We start from the raw sequence: 12134 nt of genomic DNA on the forward strand, positions 1-12134 counted from the left end.
TCTGCCTACAGCATCCAGGTAGGAGGTGGCTTGGTGAGCTCTGCATGCCCATTGCAGAGGGCTCTTATGGCTTGAGCGTTGTTGTAGGGGCATGTTAGACCATAGCATACAGCCATGAGCTTTAAACAGATGTGGCAATGAGGTTTCAGTTTTGTCCTATAAGAGGAGTTGAACCAGTATCCCTGTAAAAAGGGTAAGTGGCATTTCCAGTCTTGTACTCAAAAGAGAATAATTCTCGACATTAATTTTTGTTTTTAGTGGGAATTGCTTAGCCTTTGGTACTGGAATGGGCTGTTTGTATGTGTGTATGCACATCTTCAGCACAGTAGGCTCACAAACTTAGATGATGATTCGTAAGGGAAGAGAGTGGTTCTCAAAATACAACTAAATGTACTGTGAAGTTATCAAAGCACCATGGTCTTCCAGTTGAGGTGGGGCAGTAGTGTGTAACAATTGGCTCTTCATTGTTTCAAGTGTCATGCAGCTGTGCGCTGCTTGTGGAAAATGCCATTTCATATTACTTTCAGCTTTTGCCATAGTGTTGCTTCCCTGCAGACTAGTAGGTGTGTTTAACTTCAAAGCGGCATAACTTAAGACCGCTTTCTGTAGTATCTGAGAAAAATCGTATAAAACGGATACTGAAATGGTAGGCACAGTGTTATATGAATAAGGGCTGTGACAGCTGTGGGCTTGGTTGATTTTTTGTTTGTTTGTTTAGCATCTTCCCATGAACACAAATTTAACTTCAAGAAGAGCAAGGAAATGTGTTTAAGTTACATTCAGGATGCCGTGCTACAAAAGCAGTGGAAAAAGGCTGCAGAGTTTCTGACCTTCTATACTGAGTCACTAGAGAAAGACTTTTCTAGAGAATATATGGGTCCATCAGAGGTAAGCCAATGTCCCTTATCAGAGTTCTTTTGCAGTTGAAAAAATACTTTGAAGGATACTTCAGGACCATCATTTGTCTTAATTAACTAATCACAGGTTTGATTTTTTTTTAATTAAAAAATTTTTTTTAATTAAAAAAAAAATCAAAGATAAGACCTGAAAAGTTAGGCAAGTTTCATTAACTAGTTTCTTTAAAAAAAAAAAAGACATTGAAGCTCAAAAACAAATAAGCAACTTTTCAGGTGCTGATGTAGAAACTCTGGGATGGCAGGCTGCAGAAAGTACACCAGACCTCAGCACTGGCAGTGCTCAAGAAAACATGCTGTGCAATTACTCACCAAAAGTCTGCCTTTGCACAGGTATGCCTCTGCTGTGGGTTTAACCAATCTTGCTGGAGCTTGAATTATGCTGAAATCTCACTTACAGGGGTGCTGAGGATCTGCAGTGCTGTCTGATGTTTTTCCTGACAGAGTGCTCTGTGGCCCTGCAAAGTTCTTTGGGCTTGGAGGCTGTTTTTGTGGGCTTTTGTTTATTTGTTTTGTGGTTTTGTGTGTTGTTTTTTTTTTTTACATAGGCCTGTGACACAACAGATGAAAATGTGGCTTGGTATAAGTTAATACTATCAGGAACATATCTATGAAAAGTCATCTTAAAGTTGTCTTCTAAAACGGAAAAGCAGTAAATGTGTTTGCCACTGGCATGCCATCAGTCAGAACCTGTCTGAAAGTTAGTGGCTTCTTTAGGTCTTTACCAACTCCTCCAGTACTTGCAAAACTCGTAGCAAGTACTGAGATAGAAGCAGGTGAAAAGGGATCAGAGCTGTTAAATAAATGCAGTACTTGAACCTGGCTAGCCTGCTGGAATATTTGGTTACATTGTGTAGGCAGACTTTGAAAACAAGGGCATGTAGATGGGAAGCTACATCTAGTTGGAAGTAATCTTTATTACTAAGTTCAAAGAATTATGTATACCTTGTGTCTCAGTGGGATCATATCAAAGGAAAACATAAATTTTCAGTAACAGGAGGGGGAACCTTCTGGCATGCAATTTTCATACGCTTTGCTGGAGTGCTGCATTTATAATAAGCAATTATGAAGCACCCACTGAAAGATTGTAAAAGTCCTTACTAGATGAATATGTAGCTTACTATAGCAGCAGATAATATTTAGTATTAATTTTTTATTTGTCATTCAAATGTACATTTTTTCATGTGTCACAGTAACTCTAAGTTTGATAAGACTGTATACATGGTGACTGTTGCCATTTATGTAGTAATATTATTTTTTAATCTTTCTCCCCCACAAATAGATTATTTGGAGAATAGGAACTGAAATTCTGTGCCATCATTCCCACAACACCATGAAAGAGTTCAACTCTTTCATTGAACAGATGAAAACTTTAGGAGTAAAAAGGTATTTGAAAGTGAGTATACTTAATGCAATCTTGATGATTTTCCATGTTTACCTGAACACTTACTGGAGTATTAGTCTCTGAATCTCTCTCTTTTGAAATGTATCACTGACAATGGTGTCAAAAAAAATAATACATCTGAGTTACCAATTGTATGATATTTTAGGGGTTATTCTGTACCTAACCATATCTCATTTGGTCTATATATTTGATCACAGATGCATATTGTCAGTTCTTAGGAGTGCCTAAATCTTTTAACCTTTTCATTTGAATTTGAAACAGTTAAATTCTTATTAATGTATGCCCCAGTAACATCTAATTACACATTAACACCCACCAAGTTTTATTTCTAGTTGTTAATTTCACCACTGTGCTCCTAACTAAACAGTTGTACTTATATTTTGCCATCATTACCTGCTAACTCTTTGAGTAGCTAATCTGTATATAAAACAGTGGGCTCTATACTGTGGACCCCTGTATCACCCAGCTGTCATTTTTTTCTTGTGGTGGCTCATTCAAACCTATATTGTTTTGGTTTCCTTGACTATTTCTCGCTTGTGATGATGCTTCTGTCTTTCATTCTGTTGTACTTCTTCAACAGAAGTTCTGCACAAGAGTTTACTAGAGCTAACTGGAGGTTTAGACTTTTATCCAGTGCCTAATCGACATGATAGGGTGGTAGGACATCCCTCAGGTGTTCTGCAGTTGGATAGCCAAATGAAAAATTGGGAAATGTAACACAACTAAATTTCCTCGGGTCATTTTTGGACTTTCTTAAATAGGTACGGCAGTTGTCTGAAAAACCTGCTTGTCATTAACAACTGCTTTCTGCTGCCTTGATAAGTACCACTGAGTGTCTACCACCTGATGGGTGACTTTCTGCCCCACAGATTTCAAGAGCTTCAGCCCTTTCCCTTACAAGAGATACATCATTGTATATCAGATATGCTTTTGGTTACTAATGTTTCTCCAGCATCTTCAGACAGAAAAAATTCCTTAGGTTCTTGTCTCATCTCCCTGCCATCAGTGACACTTGTATTCTCCCATTTCTGCATTTTTCTCCAAAATTCCTTGTAAAGATACTGTTTGGATAAAAGAGTATGTGTAAAATGCTCTTGCAATTAAAATACTTTACTGTGGTGACCGTATTTTATATGCATGTCAGTAATGTCTCTTCTTTCCCTGCATATCTGTGTAGAACTTCGCTGTATTGCTGAGATTCTCTCTATTTACGATGTGAAATGCTGTAGCATAGTCTATTTGAATTGCAGGTTTGTTTAGAGCATGCCTTTCGTCTCCTTTGTAATGGACTAATAGATGAAGCTTACCAAAACCTGTCCCTGGCAGAAAGCTGGAGGTTTGGAGAACGAACAGCTATTCAGGATAAAGAAATGAAACTGATTCAGGCTTACAGGGGACTGTTGGACTACTATAGCTGGTCTAAGCAGAAGAACATCCTGTTAGAGCATGGTAAGTCCTAATGTTTTTGTATTGAGCTATACACTTCAACTTGCTTGTCTTTGCAAGCCATGGTGTTCCATGGTGTCTGCACAAGCACCTGTTCCATGCAGGCTTGGAAATGACTTTATCTGCATATGAGGGCACCAGAGGGAAATACTAGGCTTCAGAATGTGATGTTGTGGATGGTACATAATTCCATATTGGCAGTGATAGTGCTACCAAAATGGCACACTGACCTGCACTTTGAAGTGTCCTGAAATGTTATTCTGAAATTTTTTCCCCCAAATTAATTTTTTTTTTATATTTAGGCAGCATTACCTAAAACAACGATGAAAGGAAGGCATTCACTTACAGCAGTGACTTCTTTATAGGTGCATAAGTGCTTGACTGCTACTAGAATTTTGGGTGCTAGCAAAAGCCACCAAAACGTGTTTGAATTTCAGTTTCTTTAGATACATACGTTGCTATGTGTATGGTGTCTAATTCTGAATATACCTGCTGGCTGTGCCTTATCAGTTACATTGGGTCTCTACTTGTTTCTCTGAACACTAAGTATTAAATCTGGTTTACAGACCTTGTGCTTGTAGTGTCTCACCTTGGGGTACTGCCCATCATGCCCCATGATTTGAAATTGAAGAGCAGTGAAAATTTCTTGTTCTGATTCTGAGGAAACTGAGGCCTCTCTTCTAAAAGCTCACTGACTGGAATCCTTGCTTAGCAAACTGTGATCATCTACTTAGGTGCACCACTTCTTTGAGGTCTCTTTTCGTTAGCAAAGCTAACTTTGTGGCATTCTTCCATGTTTTGGTAGGTCAGGATGGATTTGAAGACTTGTCTGTTGAACAGGAAATGCACAGTTGCTTTCGGAAGGCAGCAGTGAACTTAAAGGAAATTATTACAATACCTGGAGTCTGGGATCTCTTTGTGAAATGCTATGTGGATGTAAGGGCATGTTTTACAGATATCTTCTTTTTTTGTTTCCCTCTCTAGCTTTCGTTAAGATGTCTGTCTGCAGCTTTTTATATGTGTGTGGGTGACAACAAAGTATTTTAAAAGCAACACATCTGTATGTGTATCTCACTGTCTTTGAGAACACAGTTTACTCCTGGTAGAACTGCAGAGCCTTCACTGAGTACAAAAAGGACTTTGTGCATTGCCAAGAAAAAGAAATAGACAAGCAGCTTGCACATTTTGTTTTCATGGTGCTAGTACAGAAACTGGAGCACAGAGGCTTTTTTTAAATTCCTGAAAGCAAGTTCTCTCTTTTTAGCAAGGCAGTGTTCTTCTGGATACACCAGATGTTAAAGATATTAAATGTGCAGTCCCACTGTGTTTTGTTTGCTTTTTAAAATATCTGCTTAGAATTTATAATTAAGAAATAAAGTCAATCTTAAAATCTCTTTGAAATTATTTAAATTTTGTAAATACTGAAACTCTGACATCTCTAAGCACATCTTAGGGAATTTTGCTTGTTGCTGACAACTGCTGAATTCTCTCATTGAGGTCTTTATTTAGAGACAAGACAAACTACTTCAGTGCCTCTTTCCAGTGCACAAGTGCTGGTAATTCTTTGACAGTTAAATAAGTGTTAAAGGAATTTTCTCCTATAGTGGCTTCTATGTGTGAATTTTTGTCTATCTCTAAGAGTAGCCAGTAAAAGGAGAATATGCTAGTGTTAGTCTTATCTCATATGCTGCACTCTTAGATACAGACTGTGCTATTGGATAGTTCTGTGGCAGCCCAAAATTAGTTGTAAGAGCCTGAATGCTAATATGTGGCAAACTAATGACTGGTTTAACTTCTCTTAGTTGTTGGAGTTCTATGGAGACCATGATGAAGCTCGCCAAGTATTAAATGATTATGCCTACAACTCAAAGTTTCCTGCTAATCCCAATGCTCATGTTTACCTCTATCAGTTCCTGAAGAGACATGGTGAATCAAAGAAATCACTCATATCTGCACTCAAGGTATATATTACACAGTAGATAGTCTGTGGTCATTCATGTTGCATGGTGGTCTGACAATTTGATTCAGTGGAAGTCCTGTTACATTATTACCCTATTGTATTCTTTGTGGGAAGCAGAGGGCTAAAGTTAGTGGGAGGGATGCTAATGGGTGAACCAAACAGGATCCTCTACTGTGTTTGAATTAAAGTCTTGCTTTGCCTTTAGCTGATATATCATGTAACTTCTTTATGTCAGTAAACAAGCTCAGAGAATGTCTTTACATGGTTCCAGAAGTCTGTATCGATAGTCTTGTACATAACATGCACTGATTTCTGTTACAGTTTGATCTTTACAATATTGAAGAAATGATTAGATGCTTGCTCTTTAACATATTGATCCTGTCTAGCAATTAGTTTCCCTACTTGTTTTCAATGAGCCGTGCATTTAAGCTGAAACAGAAGCTAATTTCTGCTGGCTGTTGGAAGACAAGGCTTTCCTGTATTAAACCTTTGTATAGGTGCTTTTTGAATTCCTGCTTTAATTTCCCTTGCTCGTTGATCTTGGGAGCTTCTTGCAAACAGTGTTTTGCAATCTGTTTTGCCACTTGATGGCACTAATGTGCTTTCGTTAGGGCAGATGTTTTGGGGCAGATGGTTTAGAACAGCTTCATAAAGTTTAGACTTTTAAACTGTAGCATATATGTATAAAATTCCATCTTCTCACTGCTTTTTAGCAGTGGCTTTATACACTAGCCTCTTACAAGATAGTGACAAATCAAAGAACTGGTCTGATATGTCTGGAAACTGTGATTCAATGTACAGAGCAGTAGACAGGGGAGCTGGAACTGGCCTAAGAAGGAAATGATGTTGCTTTCTAAAAAGGAGGCACTGGATATGGATTTGGACTGTTCCTTGAGAATGTTGTATTTGTCACATGCAGTGTTTCTCAGCAGCCATTAAGCTGTTTCATCCATTGTGTGAGAGTAGTGTCACAGTTGTGCAAAACGGACCTAGATAGTCATTCTTTATATCAAGGCAATAAGGTACCAGATGGCTTAATTTTTCTAACTAAAACTCTGAAGCCTGCTCTTTTCTTGATCAGGTAGAAGTCTTCATTATTTTAATGTGAAAACTTTTGTATCTGGGTTTTGTGGGTTTATTTTTGTATTTATTTTTCAGATCTTGCATGACATTGTTCCTTCTCATGAACTAATGATAGATTTTAATACCATGCTTCAAAAATCAAGTAAGTTTTAAATACCTCTACTATTTTCCTTTATATTAATCTAGAATAATATTCTGAAACTATTCTGCAGCCTTCTTTCTGCTTTTTGAAGTAGTCTCATTTGTTAAGGAAAAAAACCAACCCAAAACCCAACTTTCCAATCACAGGAACCTTTAAATTGGATGTGTGAGCAGGCATTTACAAACATTCTGTAAATAAATGCCTTTCTCATTTTAAAGGCTGATCAAAGCAAACTCTTGTAAAGCACAGACAGAATCTCAAGAATAAGGTGGTTTGTTTTTTTTTTTTTGAGGTACCCTACTCTGAATGTTAGGGTCTTCCATTCCCTTTTTGGGGTCTCTGATTTATTTATTCTTGCTTTTCTGGAGGAATTCAGATGGATCTATGCTTTAGTTCATTGTTATTGATCAAAGAACAAAAACTTCTTCCTCTTCAAGGGAGTTTTATCTTCAAGCTGGTAGAAAAGTCTTCCAGTTTGGAGACTGTTTTTTCCATGCTGATCAATTCCATTACAAGCTGTTGTCTTGTGACCTGGTATATTCCAGCAAGTCAGCAGATTGGTGAAATGTCCTTGAATCAACACTGTTCTCTTTTTCTGCTTTTCATCTTTGGGAGGGGCAAAAACAACCTCGTGGCTGAAACCTCTCTTTCTGGTCATGCATGACACATTTGCTAACTTCTTGTAGCTAATGAGGACAATTTAATTTTTGAAGAAATTTATACTGATAAACATAGCTTTTCCCACATTTGCCTGCTGTGGTAAATGAAGTGTTGTTTTAAGAACTCTGCTGATACGTAGCTACTGATGTGAAATGTCTGTTTTATTCATATCAATCTCAGATTTTTTTTTTTGGTGCATCTCAGGATTTGAAGTGTTCCAGAGGGAACACTTCCCATGGGAAGAACAGGTTGGACAGGAGTGCCAACTTGAAGTGCAGGTTAGTGAGCTTTGGAAACAGCAACCATTGGAAGCAAAGCAGTGTAGGATAAGTGAGCAGTCCTATGTATGCCTCTCAAATCAGGAGTTTTTGAGCAGGATGGGAGTAGGACAGTGTCTCTGGTATGAGTTGTGCTCTAGAGCCAGGATGTATTCCTTAGCTTTATCTCTTGGAGGAGGCAGAAGGCAGTGGGGGGACCCTTAGTAATAGGGTAAGTAGCAGCATTTGGAGAGGCAGGATGAAGAACTGTATTTCACTTGTTGCTTACTAATGAGTTCAGCCTGATCCAAGTAATTCATTAACCAGCCTAGTCGTCTTCCAGAGAAAAGAAGAAACCGTCGACTGGGGCTAGAAGTTATTTTTGCAGCCTTGGATTATGCTGGTTGGAAGGAAAATGTAAAAGCATGGAGCTGTTTGGCAAGACAGGTGAAACATACCGTAATGTAAGTATCTCTGATACAATGTGCTAAAAACAAATGTGGCAAATCTCCACCTCTGGGGTACTGACAAAGTGACACTCTGTAGCCTTTGTCTTCTGTGCTGGTGAATGGAGTTGTCATCTGGCCTACCCTGAGTTCTGTGGCAGTGCTTGGCTGCAGTGTACTTTTGCTGGGAGGAAGGAAGAAATTACTGAGGATAATTCAAAATTTCCAGTACTGTCATTGCCTGGAAAAAATTGTTTGTTTTTTTTACCAGGTTACATGCTTTTGCAGAAAGAGTTATTCAGATGTTCGGGTAGCATTTGCTGCCCATCACTAATCTCCCTCTTTCAGCATGAAGAAAACCAAGTTGTTAGGTCTTCTGCTCCTCTGTTACTACATGTGCATTATTTGAAGCTGGTTTGAGAATCGCGGGGCTGCAGTAGTGGTGTGACTCGTACTGTGCAGACTGATGTGTTGTGTGATGGTGGTGGCTGTAACAGAATGCAGCCAGTGTATTCTTAAAAGCTGAGCCAACATGCCTGGGGATTGAGGTGTCCTCGCCAACATTGACAGACATGGCCTCTGATTTCAGGAGGAGCCATCTCAGGCAATCCATGCCCAGAAGACCTCTAATGTCTAGACTTTGTTTTACCCAACAAATAGGGTGTTGTGTTTTTTAAGCCTTTTAAATATGGAATCGATTTGCTATAAATAGAATTTGACCCATTTTGCTGTTTTATTGCCACCTACACAGCATCTGCTGTTGAGTTCCGGAAGCTAGTGGATTAAACCTAGGAGTGTTGTTGCATAGAGTTAGTAAAAATGGTGTAATAGTCTAACTTTGTCTGCATTTTTGTATTTGAAGACACATCTTCAGAGTATCTTGAAATAATACTGGGTATCTTGGTTGTTTTATGGGAGTATCACTTCCCTGTTGTAGGTAGTTTCTATTTCTGAAATGCTTGGTTTAAGGTCTTTGTGCAATCAAGTAATTGGGATAAGTATTTGGGATAAGTTAGTCTTTGAGTATGCACAGAGTAACACAAATCTTTCCTAAAAACAAACCCTTTCATATACTAATTTGTTGGCAAACTTGAAGAAACTTTCTTATTACTATTGACAAACTGGCACACAGCTCAAAGGCTTGCTTTATTTCACACCATAATCTGTGTTATTGCCAAGTCTAAATGAGACTGCTAGAGTTCACCTCCTGCCTCACTAGTGTCGCCAGCGATTAAAAAACAAAATGTTATTTCTGTTTAGATTAGTATTTTAGTCTGCAGTGTAAGCTCAGTGTGTCTATGCTAGCAATTTGAGACTTGTAGCAAGTTGATTATGAAATTTGGTGCCTCCTAATCACCACTTCAGCCCAGTTTAAGTGTGGGGTTTTTTTGTAACTTGTTTTACCTTTTTCCAGCTCTGAGAAGCATCTTGACTGGATCAAGCAAGAGTGGAACTCCAGAAAGGACTGGTGGCCAGCCTTCCATTTTAGTCATTACTTGGCAAAAAGGAATTGGCAGGAAAATGAAAGCCTTTCATATGAAAAAGCTCTGGTGGCTGGAATCTTACTGGGAAAGGGTAATACTAAATGTTCTTTCCTTCCTACATAGAACAGAAATAATGTCTAGTTTTGCCCCTTATGAGGTGGGATGCAGCTGATCTACTCCCTGGAAGAAGTATAGTTTCTTTCTTCTAGGAAAGATTGTTGTCTTTGAAACGGAACATAAGAAAAATGTTTCAGTTGGTTTGATCTTTGACAGGGATGCATATTTTGTGTAACTTGTCTTATTCTGGTTTAGAGTTCTGTTTTATCTGGCCTTGGTGAGCAATCACGATACTGTTTATCTTGTTTAACCTTCAAACCACAATTTCAAAAATGCAGAACATGCTCCTGAGTGAATCTTGTGAGGACTGTGGAGAGCTTGCTTGCTGGATGCCAGTCTAGGCAGTGTCTCAGCAAATATCGGGGAGCAGCTCCTTAAGGACTGTGGGGATGTTGCAATGCAGGAAAGAGGAGAGGTATGGGGAGGGGAGTGTCTTGAGTGAAGACCATTGGCAGTTCAGTAAGAAGGTGAAGATCGTGATCTCTTCAGTAGCATTATTTGAAATGCTGCCAAAACCAAGTGGAATATGAGGCCAAGAAGCAGCTGCTAAACTGAGAATGAGAATATGGTGTGAAGATAGTGGCTTGTATGCCAGTTTGGACGGTTGGTCTATATGCAACTTGTTTGTTGTCAGCTTTTCTATAACTTTATCTTCTGGACTTCATAAAACAGTTTCTCATACTGAAAGTCTGTTTTTTTTTTTTTTTTTGCTTTCAGTAATATGTTATCAAATGTCTCCTAGCTTTTTTCTAGGCCAATAAAATTGTTCCAGCGCTTTTAGTGATGTTTCTGTGCTCATTGGTGTCAATAGGAGCCTCCATTTTCCTTATCCAACACAATAAGTGAATATATGAAATCAATGCTCCTTTACAATCTTGAAATTTGACTTTCTAATCTATTTGAAAAGTAAAAACAAAAGAGAAAAAATATTTTGCAAGACACAACTTTCATTAGTGAAACTGTTTAGGTGTTTGCATGTTATTTAAACAGTGAAAGCATTTTGTATTTGCTTGTAACATGGTATAACTTACAATGCTTCTTTTTTTTTTCTTTTTTGCTTAGATTGCAAGTACTTTAAATATGTGTCACACCAAGGCTGCAAAGCTCAGGTGAAAAGGGCTCGGATACTGAAGAAATTTGTGAATAAGCACAATCATGTCTACCTGAGAATGTCTGGTCTTTGAGTCCTCTGTGCAACCTTTTAATAGGCACTCTTAAGGTTCTTCCTGCATTTTTTTTCTCTCTGTGAAACTGACTTTTCTGGTACTGTTCTAAAACTTCTAGGCAGACCCTATTGACTCAGTACTAGACTCTCTTCCGTATTTCTGTAAAAATGCTTTGGTTTATATGTATTTTATAATAAAATGAATATAAATCAACTGATAAGGTTGAGGAATTTCTTCAATATTAGTCCCATATTTCTGTGTGAAATGCAAACAGCACTGATTTCAAATACATCTTGAGAAATATTTAGTGTTTCGGTGTGGAATTTCTGTTTCAAGAGTATTTTAGGGTTGATCTTCCTTATGTTTAGAGGCATGGATGGTGATTTAAGTGACTGCTGGAATGTAGTTCAAAATCCATTCAAGACTAGCAGTGCCATTCATAATGGGCGTAGCGTCTTAACCTAGGAACAGTACCCGATGTAGTGTGAAAATGCATTCTCAACCTGTAAAGGTTACGTAGCTTGCTGCTTATAACTGATCATTTCCTAAAACATACGGAAAATGGAGAGGCATGTGTCATATTTTTTTTGCATTGCATATTCAGAAGGAATACAGGTTGTAAAGATCTACTGCAGCTTGTTCAAATAGATGATGCAGTTCAACATATCCGAAGGCAGTTTTCCCACATGTCAGACTTACGGGTTGCGTGTCCAGTTGAGGGATTGTTTTCACATCATTGGTGGAAGTAGGTGAAAGGTTGCTGTAGCTGCATGGCTATAGAGAAAAGCTAGTGTTGCAGCGCTTTGAAAGAGGTGAGGGCACAGAACTACTGAAAACTTCTCTACCTGCTGGAAGAGACTTTCTAGAATCTTCTTGCAGTCTTGCCTATGAGTTGAAATGTGCACTGTTGCTGTGTTTGGAAAGCAAATGCTAATGTGTTGTCACAAGCTAGCATTCCAATTTGAGTGAAAACAACAACAAAATGGTTTCCAAATACTAATTCTGTTTTAATGACAGGTCTGTAGAACTCTGGTGGATGAACTGCTTGAACCAC

At 38.4% G+C, this 12134-nt stretch overlaps 1 protein-coding gene across 1 annotated transcript; it reads left to right on the plus strand.

Annotated features, from left to right (window-relative positions):
• Positions 1 to 723: 723 nt before the first annotated feature.
• Positions 724 to 11294, plus strand: TAF1A (TATA box binding protein (TBP)-associated factor, RNA polymerase I, A, 48kDa). Its single transcript, XM_010293716.1, has 9 exons — positions 724 to 888; positions 2197 to 2310; positions 3570 to 3768; positions 4571 to 4701; positions 5568 to 5726; positions 6884 to 6950; positions 8211 to 8331; positions 9728 to 9888; positions 10977 to 11294. Exons 1-9 carry the CDS (start codon positions 763 to 765, stop codon positions 11096 to 11098), a joined length of 1200 nt encoding a protein of 399 aa, XP_010292018.1. The 5' UTR covers positions 724 to 762; the 3' UTR covers positions 11099 to 11294.
• The last annotated feature ends 840 nt before the right edge of the window (positions 11295 to 12134 follow it).

This window comes from Phaethon lepturus, unplaced genomic scaffold (assembly GCF_000687285.1).
Source record: "Phaethon lepturus isolate BGI_N335 unplaced genomic scaffold, ASM68728v1 scaffold41708, whole genome shotgun sequence".
NCBI classification, from domain to species: Eukaryota; Metazoa; Chordata; class Aves; order Phaethontiformes; family Phaethontidae; genus Phaethon; species Phaethon lepturus.

What these genes read in the sequence shown, in the direction of transcription:
- TAF1A (XM_010293716.1), top strand. Translation starts at nt 763, where the DNA reads ATGTGTTTAAGTTACATTCAGGATGCCGTGCTACAAAAGCAGTGGAAA. An exon ending in TTGTGAAATGCTATGTGGAT is followed by an intron (nt 4,702 to 5,567) that starts GTAAGGGCATGT and finishes AACTTCTCTTAG; the next exon opens with TTGTTGGAGTTCTATGGAGA. An exon ending in TACCATGCTTCAAAAATCAA is followed by an intron (nt 6,951 to 8,210) that starts GTAAGTTTTAAA and finishes GTCGTCTTCCAG; the next exon opens with AGAAAAGAAGAAACCGTCGA.